The following is a 16,565-nucleotide window of genomic DNA, read 5'->3' as shown; positions in this document are numbered from 1 at the left end:
CATGACCTAGATCTCTTAATCATCCACTATTTAATCAGGATCTGTTTTGGTCCTTGAAGGTCTTAAAAGTAGTGTAAGTGAGCACAGGGCATTTCTTCGTTAGCATTTCAGTTTGCATCACAGTATGCCTTGGAAGCAAGTCTCCCACTTGTCTCCAGTTACTGTGCTGCTGTTCACATTGCAGAGCATGTGAAGTAGATTCCTTATTGATGAAAGGAGGAAACAGATGTGCTTGGAGATATCTGTACGTAATAACCAAGAGATCACTTTAGGGGATCAGGCTGGAGCTAGTCTGAAGCAAAGTGTGGACTTCACGTGCAGAGCAGATGTTGGTTCCTCAGCATGAATGACTCCATTCTGCAAATCCACTCCTCAGGTACCATGCTGCTTGTTGATGTAGGTGCCAGAATCTGTACTGCAGGAGGCTTATAGTCTATGTTCCTTCCTTCTATAACATATATCTGCAAACCTGCTTGTGTAAATTGCAACTGGTGAAGGGTCCAGTCCTTCCCCTGTCACATAACATAGTGTTTTTCAGCCATCAAATATTCTTAACCTACTGTTAAGAAACAATACATTAAACCATCATTTGCATTTTATTAACTGATTGCAGGGTTCTAACATGAAAACAAGTGCACGTAGCCTCCAGACTGGTGCTAAGGGCTCCGTTTCCTTTTAAGCATCCCCTGTAAAGCTGTGGCAGTCTTAGTGTCTCAGTGTGGTCAGCTGTAATTTTCTGAGGACTAGACAAACTGGGAGATTTAGGAGACTCTCATATAGGGCAGATTTTTCCAGTCCTCAAGCTAATATTAAAACTCTGTGGGGTGTTTTTTATTCAGGTTGATTTTTGTCTCTTGATTTCAGGTTGCTGTTTCCCTCACAAACACTTTTCAAAATACTTTTTTGAAAATGTGTTCACTTCTGTTGAAATATTCTACCAGCTCATATTATGTTTGACTGAGCTGACAAATGGCTTGACAGCATTCCTGGAATCTGCCAAAATACAATTTCAGAAACTACAATGCCAACCAAGGTAATAATCTAAATGAATGTTACCACAGCTGAGCACTCACATTCCTGACTTTCTTTAATTCAGTTAGAATCAGGCGAGTCCCCAGTTGTTTGTTTCTTAGTAATTGTAAAAGTTTCTGGTTTGCGGTTCCCTGTTAACACATGATTATAATTCACATTTCATGGTTAGCTTATAACAATTTTAACACCTTTCAAATTGTTCCTTAAATAATGGGGTGAACAATGGGAACGACCTTAATGTACAACTACAAAGAAGAATGTACAACTACTAAGAAGTAGCTTCAGTGCAGGAAATGCTATGTTTTAATTAGCTGTTCAAACTCCATTGGGTCTCCTAAAAAATGAGCAAGACCTGCTGTTGTTTAGTTCCTCAGAAATCTCAAACATATATGAATTAGCAGTTTCATAGTGTTTGTGGAGATGAAGTTTATCTTGTGCATTCTGTAATGTTACTGGGTTTGAAATGTAATTTCGAGTTTGAGCTTTCTTAGGTATTAAAGTTGTTTTAGAGGACCTAGAAATAGACATTATAGACCAACCACTTCTGCAGTTGAGAAAATCACCTTCCTAGGACACAACAGCAGGGAATTTTGCCTTCAGTGGAAGTAGAAGGGAGCTAAAAATCAGAGAAAAGATGATGCTTGGGTGATGTGAAAGTAATGCTAATTCTGTGTCTGTCTCCAACAACAAATATTTAATAAAGGTAAGATTGAACCATTTCAGGACACTTTTCTTAGAGGGTAGATTTCCATTTCATTCCTTTTGCTAAAATCTGTTAGGATGAACTCCTCTCTAAGTCCATTCTTGTATATATTGAAACAAATAAAAGTGTGACTCTCAATCTCAGCTCTTAGCTTGCGTGAATACTGGTCTTTATTAAAGAAATCTGCATTATTAATTTGCAAGTAAAACATGCTATTTTGCTGGAGATTCTCAGAGCTTTCCATTGCTTGTGACACTCATGAATAAAGTCATGGATTTGGCTTAGCAGCATGAAAAATTGTTTATGAATAGCACTTAAGGCATATGTTCATTAATTAGGTCACTGAAGACAGAAAGAAAAAATCCCCCCCACCCCCAACTGGGTAGGTTAATTATAAAGCATCTGCCTCAAACCTTTTGGTACTACAGTCAATGGAACCAAGAAAAGGGTTAGTTTATAATCTGTATGGTGTTGAATAGAAGACAGAAGAGTATTTTAAGAGATTAATGTTGATTTTTACTCACTGTCATTTTAATATATGTGTGAAATTCATAGTAAATGTGTGTATGTGTGTCTGTGTTGGAGGGAGGGTGCAATTAGGGCACATTTCTGGAGATCCTCAGCACATTTACTTAATAATTCTATATTCTGTAGATGCAGCTGCTCTCCAAGATATGTATTTCCTCTGATTTTACATCTCTAAGGTTTGGAGATTAGTTAGACTGCATGTTTGAACTATTTTCTCAGTTGTTAGAATTAAATAGCTGGTTGTACTAGACCTCAGGTGTAAAATTGCAGGTGATCAAAATTCAAATGTTCTCTTGTGTCTAAAGCATTCTTTATGTCCTTCGGTACTCTTCAGTTGTCTCTCAATGCTGGTTTTTTCAGGTTCTATTCTTTGTTAAAATTCTGTTTTTATTTGCTTTGGACCCATTTCATTATTTAATCACTTTAACAGTGAGCAACTGTAATGTCTAGAGATCAGGAACATAGTTCTGTTTACCGCAGAAGAGTTTAAAAATGCCTTTTTGAGATCTGGAAGCTATTTATTCTCTTGAGCCACGGTTGTTTGGTTAGAAGGTTCCTGCGATTGTAAAATAAAGTTTTGCTACATCTTACTTTCTTGTGTCATTGTTCATTCCATGCTGTGCCATGCTACATACTGACCTTTTATCACTGATGCACAGAGGCGTATGTTCTGGCAAGTTCAAGAGTGCATTATATCTCCCTACAGGAGACTCTTTCAGATGTCTGTCCTTGATGCAAAAAGCATGCTACTGTAAAAAATGAAAGGTCACTTAGTTTTCTCAATTTAGTCAGAAGAACTTAGCTTTAATGTTGCTTTATCATCATAATCACAGCTATATGGAAGCTTAATACAATATATATATATCATATTTTTAATTAATCCTTTTCTGAGCAGCTCTGAACATGCATCACTAATGACAATGTTCATGCTGAATATTGTTTCTGGAGTGTGTATTGTGTGAAATTCCCTACGTACACAATTGAGAATTTTATGTGATGAATCAAGAGCCAATGAAAACATAAAATGTTCGGTTTCTGAAATCATGTAGCACAGTGTATCATGTTTGAATCTTTCTGCTTACTCATTTGTCATGATTCTGAAGCAAAATGGAAATACAGCCTGAGTATAGATGACATAATGGTGCTTGCTAGTATATCAACTTGTAACTCGTGTAATGATGTAGTCTCTGCAACAGTACTTTTGGGGGGAGTAGTTCTGGGCCTAATGTATAGGGTATGAGGGGTCACTATCTCCCTCCTTGAGGGGAAAATACTAAGATGGTTGCAGTGGTCAAATGGAGTAAAAATTTTATCCAGCAATGATGATGTTGCCTTTGCTAGCTAGGACTCTTGCTAGCAAATAGAGGTGTGCAAATTAAGCTATTAGGTCATATTTTTCATTGCAAATGCAAGTAGAACTCTAGTTTGACTTTTGTGGCTTAAAATGTTCAGCATGGATCTGAAGTTGCCTTTGGATAGTGTTCCATGGACTTCTTGAGAACAAATTATGCACTAATTGGGCAGTCAGGTGCTATCTTCTGCTAAAATAAAATAGGATCAATGCATATGGAAATCTTTGTACTGTGGACGCTAACAGCCTTGGCATTTAAATCCCACTGGAGCCATTACTGCAGTTTACCTATCCTTTGCCTGAACCAGAATATTTTGTTTCTTTGGCCTTTTTATCTTACCTTTTTTCTTTTTTTGCCATTGATTATTTGAGCTAAATCTTTTAAAATACCATTCCAACAAAAACTGTTACTCTCCAAAATACTATTGCTTCAACCAGATGCCAAGTAGCAATCATTTATGAAAGGTAACTTTTTGTTATTGTTACTTTACAACTGACACAAGAAATTAGTTTCTTAATATTCAGAATAATCTGTTTTATTTTGTCAGTTTAATGGATTAATGAGGTACCGTCAGTAAAATGTTATGTTTGTGCACCTCCTATGATTTTTCAGGAAATGGGTAGAGATAACATAAGTCTGTCAGTAACAAAATCATGAGGGACTTTACTTGAATCAGCCAGCCCCAACTATTATGGAAAACCTCATCACATGATAAGTTTTATAAACTGAGCAAGGTATTTAAAATAACCTTCTATATGTTCAAGTTGTTGCTGATAAAGTGAGGAGCGCTTTCTTGAGGGAGGACAGGATTTCTGTTTGCAGCAACTGCTGCAAGTATTTAGCTATTTTCTTTCCATTAAGCTTGCTGTCAGTTTTGCATAATTATTTTTGATGTGTTCTTTTTTTTACAATGGATAAAATGCCAGAGAAAACTAACAAAATGGTATTATAAACTGCAATGGAAACCACACATTTGTAATGGCTCACAGGGTTTCTGATCTGAAAAAGTGTACAACTGTCTCACACAGTCAGCAACTGGTTATTTCCTAGACTAGTTGACCATGACTGCTTTTTCCTGCTGCAGTTCTAAGACACTTCAAATATTGGTTAAAACTGGCTAAAAGGCTGCAAAATTGTCCTTTGCAAGAGCAGCCTGGCTAGTTTGATTTTACCTTTTGCAAAGGTTTTTCTCAACAATACTTGGATTTTCCTTGAAGCTACAAGTGAAATACAAACAAAAGCATGTGTGCTCCCAGGGACAGTTCATTGCTCATAATTCAATATAATTCATACAGTTTCCTTCCAGTCATTAGTTATGCATTTAAAGAAGTAATTTTAAAGACTTAGGACACAGTAACTACTTTAACTGTCTCTATGGATCTCAGGAAATCGTGTCATTAAATATCAAAGTTAGATAAGTTGATTTTATTCAAGTACTATTTGTTCCCTTGTACATTTTAACCACTGGGATTTGTGTATATAAGTAGAATAGCAGTATGATTTTATTCATAACTTTTATTTTATAACTTTGATGTTAGGAGAATTATTGCTTTATCTCATAATGAAATTATTCCTATAACGGTAAATTAAAAAAAAAAGAAAATCACATGACTCAAAACAGATTTCTGAAGGATTGTGAAATAAAACAAGAAATAACTATGTATTTACTCATTATGCAAATTGTTGTTCACTATAAAGCAGTTCTTATATGTGAAAGCACTGGTAGCATTAGGATTCTTTTATGTGCATGTTGTTCTTCAGATACAAACCCCAAATGTTCAGCTAAAAAAGGCCAGTGAATCTGTCACAAACAGCTACTGCAAATGTACTCTTGAAGCAACAAAGATATTGAAAGTGAAGTAACATTGCTAATGGCTTTATAACCTTCAAGCTCAATGTGTTTGGCTTTCAAGCTGCCTAAAAACAATTGCTTTCTAAGTATGTAATTTGAGTCTTGAAAATTAAGATGTGGAAGAAGTTTAGTAGCTATCATTTCAAGGTATGTTTTAAATATTACACCTATTGAGAATACAATTTTATTAACAATACTATTCTCTATATAGAGGGAACCTGCATGGGGCCATTCTTCACCAATATTCACAATAATAATCCTAAATGAAGGCACAGTGGTTTTGATAAGTGGAAAACAAGCAAATGATCATGTGAGAGAACAACACTAAGCCAAGTTTTTAACTTGTGAATCTTCAATTCATGCAGCAGGTACTTGTGTTATTGTTGTGCATTTGTTGGAACCTTGCAAGGATCACTAGATTCAGTGAGTTAGCCTGTCTACCCAGTTGCTAATTCATGCGTAGTGTTAGTTCAGAGATGGAAAATAATGCTGCTTTAAGGAATTCCACCTGGAAGGAGGAAGAATATATTTCTGTAATCTCTGGCTCCGCTTCCTGCTTCCTGCTCCACTAGGTGCTACTCAGTTTGTGAAAGTGGGAGTTAATGATTCCCAGGGCTGCTTCTATCTGTGCTCTGAGCTGAAGCTGCTGCACAATTTAAGTAGTTCTTCACGGGTCAAACTGAGGACCAGCACAAAGCTCACAGGGAAGAGGGCGTGTGTATTTTCTAGCTAAAAAGTTAAAAAACCCCACTGGTCTTGACTGTATTTTCCCCATCCTCTGAAAACAGTGTAACTCCATTGACTTGAATGTGTTCCATGGCAGACTTTTGTTGTCTAACTGTGTTATATAAATTCCACAGCAGATAGTACAAGTGCCAAGCATCATTATACCAGAGGGATGTCTCAGGCTTATTTTACTGAAAGAAGTTTGTTCTCTGGCCTCCCATGAAGGCACTCAGCTTTGCTACCCTGTACCATCCTGCTTGGGCTTGGCTCCTCGGGTGGGAACTCCTTGGTAATGAGACCACAAACAGCTGCTGCAGTCAGGACCTCTTCTACCCTGTGGAGCTCCAGTCCTCTTTGTCCCAGAATTCTGGTGCCGTCCTCTTCCTTTTACTTGTCTCCTGTTTGCCGCCTACGTCTTCCCTCCCAAAGAGTCTTGTTGCCGAATAAGTGATTATAAATTTAATTTACTGTCTATCACTGGGAACCCTGACTAAAGTTCAGAAGCTGAAGCAACCATGTTTGTTGTAGGAGGTGGATGGGGAATTCTGGTTCAGTAGAGATTTGCATAAGCATGCTGTAGGTATTGGGGAATAATTGGAGAATAACCAAAGAAATCAGAAACTCTCAAGTGTCTGGGACCAAATGCTGGAGAGTGTAGGGCCTTACAAATTTGTTTAGGGGTCAGTAACTATTGAGCTTCCCTGCAGATTGCCCCAGATTCTGATTGCCTGAGGAAATTGTTTCAGCTGAGATGGTAAATCATCTCTATACCACCTCTCATCCTCAGGCCTTGTTAGAAGTATTGCATTGCCTGTCTTCCCTCCATCCTAATTCCTTCCTCACTTTGCTGCCTCTCCGATAGCCACAGTGGAGGCTCTTTGCAAAGGTCATGGAAGAGGAACTCGTGACCGGAGAAAAAAATGCATTGAATGTGACTCTGCAGTGCCTCTAAGAGAGTTCTGAGTGGCTGAGGCACTGTAGCTAATGAGTATCTGTTGTTAATTCACAACATAAGCAACCAAGTAGTGTTCTGTTTTTCAGCCTAGTCTTGGAGTTGTAGCATCTGTGATGACAGTAGGGCACATCCAATGCAACAAGGATCAGTAAGCCCATACCTTGGGAGACTCCTGAGTTTTACCTTTCTGGGCTTGTGAGAGCTTTACAGCTGGCAGCATAACCTGGTGTGGCTGGTGGGACATACTGAAGAGTGAAAAACTTGGTGAAATTAAGGTTAGAAAGAATTATTTAACTCTAGGTGGGGATAACAGTGCTTTTTAGCACATACTAATGAGAGGAAGAGTTCAGGCAGAAGTGATAATGTATTTCTGATAGTATCTACAAAAAGGGCCAGCAAAGAATAATCAAACCAAGGCTTTTTTTTCAGCTTTAGGTATGTCAACACAAGCTAGTGTAGACAGTTGTGTGATTGTTCCAGCCACCCAAATATATCAGCTGCGTATGCTGGCACAGTGCTGTGCTAAAGCAGCTATATAGCTTCTGGCTCACAGCTGGGCCTCGTTCATCCTGCTTGAAGCACAAGCAGAATAAATGAGCATCTGTTTGCCCTCGACATTGTAGACATATCCTCTGGCTTCATTCTTACAGATAAACAAAGAGTGGTTTGGGGTTTTTTAAGAAATATTTTTAATTCTTACTCTATTTATCTTTTTTACCAAAAAAACCCCCGACAACAAAAAAACAATAGAGCAGCTGGAAGATTTCTTTGTAAAAGGCCATATGATTGAGTTCTAAAGAATAAGAATTCTTCTTCTGGCTGACATGGGCTCAGTGGTAACTTACTTTTCAATGTTTTCAAATTTTTAAAATTTAATTTCTGAAATTTTTGCCACGCCAATGAATCATTGTGACTGTGGGTAAAGAAAGCCTATGCTGAAAATTTTGCCTACCACTTTCTTACTGGAAAAGTCTTCCAGTACAACAGAAGTGGCAAATCTTGTTTCCTGATATAGCAAAAAAACCCCAACCAACCAAAAAAACCTTTTAATTTATGAAAATAAGAAAAAAGTAACATTCTGGGCCATATTAAAGAGAAGAAATATTTTTGCACATTAGTGGTAGCGGAACAAAAATTACATGTACTGAGAATTTGAATCTTATGGGACATCTGAGATTGTAATACATGGTCAAGGGTCTTTTCTATACCATACATATCTGAGGACTTGTTTGGATATGTATTTATGTATTTTATACTGTTATTAATAAACAGGTATTAATATATTTAACATTATATACAAGTCCAATGTGAATCCTTTATACCATTTCATTCTAGGCTAAAGCATTTCATTATATTTTTATTACTGACTTAGCTACAGTATTCTAAACAGGTCCTGACATCCTCAGACCTTTCATTACTTGTCGTACTACTGCAGTCTGGAGTGGTTTCTTTCAATTTCACCAGTTACTGTTGCTATCTCTTTAACTAAACCCCTACATTCCTGACCTTTCTGGGAAATTTATCGCTAAACTTTTCAAAGATTTCCCTTACCAAATTTAAAATTAAATATCTACAGCACAAGCACTACTAATTCCCTAAGCAAAAGCATTCATTTTGGATGCGCATTCTCTGATTCCTGGGGAAAAGACCGAGCTCAGAAGTGGTTAGAGATGTCTTAATGTGCTTAGGAGTTTGGGGTCAGCTCTTGACACTAATGCAGACCCTGGGCACTAGCTACCACTGGGAAATCTTTATTCACTGAAGTACTCGGGGGTAAAATATTTTCTCTTCCTCTTAAATAAATAAATAACATGCAATTTGCGGACACAAACTATTTGCTTAAAACAGGCAATAGGCTTTAGGGAGATATTTACGATACAAGCTAGACTGACTTTAGCAAGCAGCAGCAGCTGGTGCTTTAACACTGCTCAGTGTTGGAATGATCTTCTGTTCTGCAAGGTAGAGAGGCACAAAATGCAGCTGCATCTTTCTGGAGCTAATTTTAAAAAAGCAATGAGCTGGTAATTACCACTTTCCCCAGCTGGTCTTTCTGAGGGTAAAAGGTTTGATCATAGATCAACAATGGAAGAGGAAAATACTAAGCAGGCTGCAAACAAGTCTTAATAAACGTCCCTCCTGGAGATACTTAGAAATTTAAGCTCTTGTGGGCTGGGAGGAGCTGGGAATGAAGATTACCTCCAACAGGTTATCTGACAGTCCTTGGGGTTACGCCTTTTGTATATAAGTTTTCTCAGGAAGGCTATGTGATGAGGGTTTCATGATGGCTGTGTACCCTGTGGGCTCATCCAGTTGAGTGTGATCTTCCCAGCCCGTGGGGGAGGAAACTGAACTGAGCTGGTTCTGAAAGGTGCAAAATAAGGCAGGGGGGCGGTTCTGTGGAGTTTCTTCAATCAGCGTCTCATTTCTGCCTGATTCATACAAGTAATTTATAAGCTCAATTAACGCAACAAAATATAAATATTTATGCACCCATTTAGCTAATGTTTGGCTCTATTTATAAACAAGAGCATCTTGCAAGAGCTTATTTTTGACAAGTAAATAAAGTAAGTATGGAGAGTGCCTGTGTGTTAAATTAACCATGCTTCGTTAACTCCTCCAAAATATCAAGTCTTAGGTAATAACTAAACCAAAAAGTGACAGTAGAGTAGGTTTGGAGGGAATAACCTAAATACCTTAAAATTCAGGAGGACAAGAAGCTGTTTTTTTACTTTCTTAGTTGATGGAGAGAAAGATGATAAATCTGTTTGGTTTTACCATTAATTTCACTTTTTGAACTGTATTGTAGTAATATGGAGGGTAATAGGAAGGAAGAGCAGTCACATATTAATGTACTGGTCTTAGGGTCAATTTCTATTTGCTAACTTTTCTGATATAACTAACAGGAAATTGTGCCACACCCAGGTCTAGTTCAAGGTTTGATTTTTGCAAATCGGAACCCAATCTATGAATTCTGATGAATCCTTGTGCTCTGATGAATGAGGTTTTTGATAGTACTGCCTGTAAGAAAGCTTTTGTGAGCTTTTAAACTAGCACTTTTTAATATGCCCTTTGCATACTTAGTTTAACATGTGATTAGTCTCTTGATTGACTTTGTTGATGGCATATCAATCTAAGTTGGCTGGATTTGACACCGATGTATTGAATGATAAAAGAATATTTTGCTCTCGTTAAGAAACAATAATATGCATAGTATGACAAAATGGATTTAAATAACTTCAAAAAGTGTTTCATATCATCTCTTGATTACTGAAATCAAAATAATCAAAATAAAGAACTGAGGCCCAAGTCTAGCAATTTATACTTGCTTTTCTAAATTTTTTTCATTTTTATGATCATAACTTATTCCTCAGTTAAATTTCCTGAGGATAAAATCTTGAAAAAGGATTCCATGATGCTAAGTGATGAACAGATACAGAACTGAAAAGACAGCTCCTGTCCCAAGTCTTGCAATTGATTTAGTTCGGAGGATGTCAAAAGGGAGCTGCTCTCTGTGTGAAGAGCCATCTGCTATCCCAGGTGGATGTCAATCCTCGGCGGGCAGTAGACTTTATGAGGGGGCAGAAGGGAATCTTGCCAAAGGCCTCGTCCTGCACCCAGTAAGAACAGAACAGAACTCAAGATTTCTTCAAGAATGGGATTGGGGCCAGTTTGAGAGGAGTCAGATTTCTTTTCCTGGTAGTGGAGGCTGAGTTTTGACCTGTGATGTGAGACTGTGAGTCCATGATGGACCTGGAGTCACAGGACTTGCAGTAAAGCTCTGTACCATTCCCATCGGTGTGTTTGTGCTCTGTGAGAGGGACAGGCAACTTCTAGAGATTGGGGTTCACGTTTATTCCTGGCTGTGTGCAGAGGGCAAGCCAATGTGTCACATTTATATAATGTTGGGTTGAGCTAAGGGAGTCAGATCCAGTCTTGGTTTGCAGTATCAATTCTCTTTTCATGCATGACTTCAGGTGTGCAGTCCCTTCAGTTAATTAAAAGATTGACTTAGTCATATGCAGCCACTGAACCATAGGCAGAACCTTCAAAGTGTGAATACTGTGCAAGGAGAAAGATATTTTAAAGTATTTGTTAATCAAAAATATTTCTCAGTTGCTGTCACCTGTTGTATTGAAGAGGATCCATGCCTGGTTTTGCCTTCCCTTCAAAGTCCATCAAATAAATAGCCTTTAAAGTCAGCTTGGGGGGGAGGGGGGGGGAATTCTCTTTTATATCAGGTATGTAACAGATGAGTGTGTGGGAAAACACTTTCTGGTGGTTTTGTCAGCCAAAAGGAAATGAAAGTGCCTTTTTTGGTGCTCTACAAGACAGAAATGTGCTAATAGAGTGGCATTTGGCTAATAGTGCAAACTGGGCCATGACAGCAAAGGTGCAAGATCAGAAAAGAAAGAGAAAATGATTTCATTTGGAGGTGAAGGTCATCTGAAATAAGTGATTTCACATTTAAAAGGCCACCAAGGAGAAAATTGATGAATGTTAACATATTTTTATATTGTTTTATTTCATTCTTTTTTCTTTTCTCATTTGTAATGCTTACGTATTCAGGAAGTTGAGGTAGGTTTTTCAATTTTAACTTGTAAATATCCATAGAGCGAATGAAAGTATTTACAACATATCATAATTCATATTATTCTTTAAACTTATGATCAACTGTTAATATTGTTATAAATGAAATGGTTTGATATATGTTAATTATTAATGTGTTAATACTGATTTATTAACATGTTAATATTAAAATGACATAATAGTTTCACATTGTACAGCAAGCATAAGGTATTTTAAGCACATTAGTATCTGTCCTAGTAGAAAGCTCAGAAACACATAGATTTCCCTGAAGTCATTTTTGTCAGGAAGGTGTTTTGTTGAATGGGAATGCTAAGTCTCTTTAATCAAGCTGATCATATTTTATATACATATATATACACATATATATGTAAAAAAAAAAGATATATATCCGGAAATCACTGTCATGTTTAGGCACTTTGTATTGCTATATCAGCATGCTGTTTTTCTGTTGGAGGAAGTTACGGTGAAAATGATGGTATCCATTCAGAGATGTTAAGAGTTCCTCCTCCTAACAAAAGTCATTTCAGGTTAATGTATAAATTTCAGCACCTTGCAGAGTACTAACACAAAAGCCCTGTCCATTTTTCAAGTCAGAGCTTTAGGTGGTATTTAAATGAGACATAGATTTTCTGCTCAGCCATATCTACAGGGTGAATTTCACCTTTACAGTGCCATAACCATTCAGTTACAGTTCTTGCTGGTATCAGTACTGAACTGAAACTCTAGTGCTGTATTTTCCGTTGTCCAACTTGCATAAGTTATTTTGAACTGCTATTGACCGTATTGCTCTAATGTATGTATAGTCATTATTTACTCCTTTGAATAATAGCGAGGTTTATATATTGAAAGTATCAAAGATTTTCTCTATTCTACTTTTTAGGGTTTTTTTCCATATTTTTTCCTTGTGTATTTTCCTATGTTATCATACTGTAGTTTCAGGCATATTCTAAATAAATATAGTTTCAATTTTCAAAAAGGAATACTAAGCAGGTGTGCATAAAGGAGAAAAGGAGAAAGAATACGTTTACAGAAGAGATGGGTGTTTTGTAGGGTTTTTGTGAGGAAGGTGCATTTTCTGTAAAATATTCCTTTGACACTGAAATTGAGATACACCCCCTTTCCAATCCTTATTTCAAAACTGGTTCCATATGCCAACAGCATAAGAAATCTTTCTTGGGATTTGAATTATTTAACAGTTTCTGATGCTTAAAACCCAGCAGCAAAGCAACACCTAAGAAAAAATGTAAGCAGGCAAAAAAAGAATATTTTGTTGCTGGAAAAAAATTATTCTGCTCAAAAAGCTTAAAACCCAAGACATTCTGAAAAGTGATTAATGCTTGGTGAATTTAGCAGTACATCATAATCAATTACAAAGCACTGTATAAACATGAGGGGGGTTTTGTATTAACAAAGCTTTGGAATTCAAAGGCAAGTCTGTGATTCTATTTCTGGTGCCAGACCCTGTACTTCTGAAGAAAAAGTATAGACACTTCTGATGTATCTGAAATAAATTATGAATAATAATCTCTGTTGTTATTGTGGAACATTGTCACTGTCCATGAAGTCAGTATAGAAACCAAGCACGAATATACTTTGAGAAAGAAAACGCATTTCCTCTGGATAGTCATGCAGAATTACATCCAGTCCCCTTCATTCCAGGGCACATTTGCCTGCCCTTGCCTGTCCCTAGAGCAGGCAGAGAAGAGCAGGATAGCAGTCCACAGTTCTCCATGCTGTAAGCTTTAGTACTTTCTGCTTCTCATGCTGGCCACAGCATTCAGAAAGGAATGTGCTCCATCTCCTGGGGTTCAGTGAGGGCGTGTAGAGTCCCCACTCCTCCTCTAACAGCCCTGTGGGCTGTTCTGAACCCAGAAAGTAAGACATGCTGGCTTCCAAGTCTCCAAAATATTCCAGGTTAGGGTGACTGGATAGCATGAGAGCATGTGAAATTCAGTGGACTGGAGATAAATGGTAAACAAAGCCCTATGGAAGAAATAATTTAGGTGTCTTATTCACACTGATGGGTTTTCAGTTACCCTCCTGGCACACAAAAGAAATCTAGGTGTCATTCTGGACAGCTTGATAAAGACATCTCTTCAGTGGCAGCCCTCAAGAAATGAATATAGAATACTGGATATATTAAAAAGAAAATAAAGATTAATATGCAGAAAAATATCACAGTGTTAGAGAAATCTTCCATGCTTCCTCACTTGAAATACATTATGCTGTTGTTATCACATCCTCTCAAGGAGGACATGAGTGAGATGTACAGAATATGCTGAAACTAAATATTCCAGTTCTTGAGGACTAGGGTTGATGGCACTCTGAAGTGGGGGAAACTTTGCCTTCAGGTAAATATTTGCTAAGTGCATAGAATACAAATTGGTCCAACACACAGAAGGGTTTTCTATTCTTTCTGTGCAGAGATTCAGTTGCAACAGAACGATCATTTGCCCAGGCACTCTGACAGTTTCTACTTTCTCCATTTTAAAGCCCAATCAGAATTATGTAAAACAGAACCACAGGACTCACAGCAGAATAGTATCTTTACATTAGATTTAAGAAGATTTTTAAAATGTAATGATGGGAACAGTGACAAAAGTATTCACTGCAAGTGCTCCTGGATTTTATTGTACTTGACGTACAACACTTATGATATTATTGCTGTATTTCTGTGCATTCACAATGGTGTGATTTACGTGTGTCCAAAGGAGTGTAAGTATTTTTGATTTTACTTTGCTGACCTTTCACCAAACCAGGACGGTGTGGATCATGTTATGTTATCTGAACAATATGCTCATATCTTTGTTATCAAAAGTTCTAGACTGATATGAAATAATACAGACTTATCAGAAAATATTTAATAATGAACATACTTTGAAAAACAATTCAGAAGAAAATTTCAAGGTGCTGAATCCAAGGAATTTTCTTTATTCTTTAATTTCTAACCTGCATTTTCTACTCTGTAGGACACAACCCATTGAAAAGTCTTATCTGATTTGGGCTAAATATGTTAGCATCAAAAGATGAGTCGATGCATTTGTAGTTTAGTTATGTAAAATTGTAATGAAAAGACTGATTATATTTTTCCTAAGTTTCCTTTTTTCCTCTCCATTTAGGATGATTATTTCAGAAACTGGAATCCAAACAAGCCTTTTGATCAAGGTAAAGTTAGTATGTATTTTGTGGTTGTCTTCTGCTATTTTGTGATATCTCCATATACTTTATGCCATTCTTCCTCGTCTGTCCCATGCATTAGTGAAGAGCTATATTCATACTTACGTCTCATTCCCAACTTAGTCACAGCTTGAGCTGGTTTATGTATAAGGGTTTGACTCAACTTTGGTTTTTTCAGCCACATTTTTTAATCCCCATCCATTCCAGTTTATAATCAAAGATGATATATATGCCTAGAAAGATTCTCTGTAACCATGAATCTCGATCTGACATGCAATTTAAAACAGATATCTTCATGTACATTTTCTTTCATGTTAAAAACGTGATTACTGCACTTCCTAACACTTCAGGGGCCAATTCTTTGAAACCAGTTGTAATGTATGAATTTCAGGGCTGTTTTTCAAAAGAAAAGGGTATTGTGTATATGCTGCTGATTTAGATGCAGATTCTGTAAATGATATTTTGCGCGTTGTCTTGGTGAGTTGTTAAGTTATGGCAGTATTTCAACAATTTCTAGGCCAGCCACCGAAGGATAGGAAAAACCAATAAAAAATATTCTAATTGTTATGTCCAGGGTAGCACTAGAAACAATAACCATGCCAGGAAAAAGAACTTCAAATTGACAACTTAAAAGAGATCTCAGATAGCAACTCCACATTAGCCATTCTCTGCTTGGTGTTCATAGCTAGCAACAAGCTTTTCAGCTAGGATGGTAAGAGACATTCACTCTAAATGCCATAGATGAACATTGCTGGAAACACTAGTAGCCCTGATGTTGCTGGGTTGTATTTGATACTTAACATCTCATCAGTAAAGAACACTGTATGCAAAGAAATCTCAGCAGTCTGTCCTCTGAAAGACAGATACAAAAGTAGTGCAAGCTGATAGTATGCCATAATTGGGTCCTTAAAACCAGAATATTGCACTTTAACTTTGCTGTTTGTTATATTTGTCATTCTGACACTAAGGTTCTGTAATGGTCCATACTGGAGCACCCTCAAAAGGTGTAATATGAAACCACTTGGGTCTTGTATTTCATTATTTCATAAAGCTTTCCAGAATGTATTTTTTTCAGGACAAATGTTAAAAATTACATTTTGCACAGCTTCTTTTCATTTGGTAGAACCAGTTATCAGCTGTTTGATTTGTGGAAGATAACAGCAGACAATATAAAGAGCACGTCAGTTAGTTTCTCTGTTTGCCTTTTGATAGTTGCTCATTTTTTCTGTTTGTAATGTTCAGTGAAGCTCATATAACTCCTGCTTGAGAACACATATGAGGCGAGAATATTACAGCTGTAAGATCACAGGTAGATGGTAAACTTGTTCCATTGCTTAAGGTGTTTTTAGGATCTTGGATTTCTTTGACTAGTTTTGGTTCATTATTCTCCATCATGCCTCTTAACTTGCAGAACGGCGGTGTCCTAGAATTTTATTCAAATGGTATTCTATAAGTTTCGATCTACTTCTGCTCTGAAATTTGTAGGGTTTTGAAAATATGTTGTCCTAAAGTCATATAGAAAGGAATGATCATATACATGGTAACTACAATACAAATGAATTTCAGTCATGTAGATCTCTCGATTCATTGCAAGGTCCTCTTCTCTTTGGGATCCTGTGTTCAAAGTTAAGTGGCATTCAAGTGGAGTGTGAG

The 16,565-nt window shown here is 37.1% G+C and overlaps 1 protein-coding gene across 1 annotated transcript in view; it reads left to right on the top strand.

The window, feature by feature from the left end:
* Positions 1–16,565, top strand: part of SPOCK1 (SPARC (osteonectin), cwcv and kazal like domains proteoglycan 1) — a 324,902-nt gene that overhangs the window by 94,450 nt on the left and 213,887 nt on the right. Inside the window, exon 3 of the mRNA XM_049829957.1 lies at positions 14,855–14,900. Within this exon, the coding sequence (XP_049685914.1) occupies positions 14,855–14,900 (46 nt within the window). The remainder of the gene's footprint in view (positions 1–14,854; positions 14,901–16,565) is intronic.

The sequence above is a fragment of the Accipiter gentilis genome, chromosome 26, assembly GCF_929443795.1.
Source record: "Accipiter gentilis chromosome 26, bAccGen1.1, whole genome shotgun sequence".
NCBI lineage: Eukaryota > Metazoa > Chordata > Aves > Accipitriformes > Accipitridae > Astur > Astur gentilis.
Note: the sequence above shows the minus strand (reverse complement) of the source record. Positions and strands in the feature narration are given on the sequence as shown.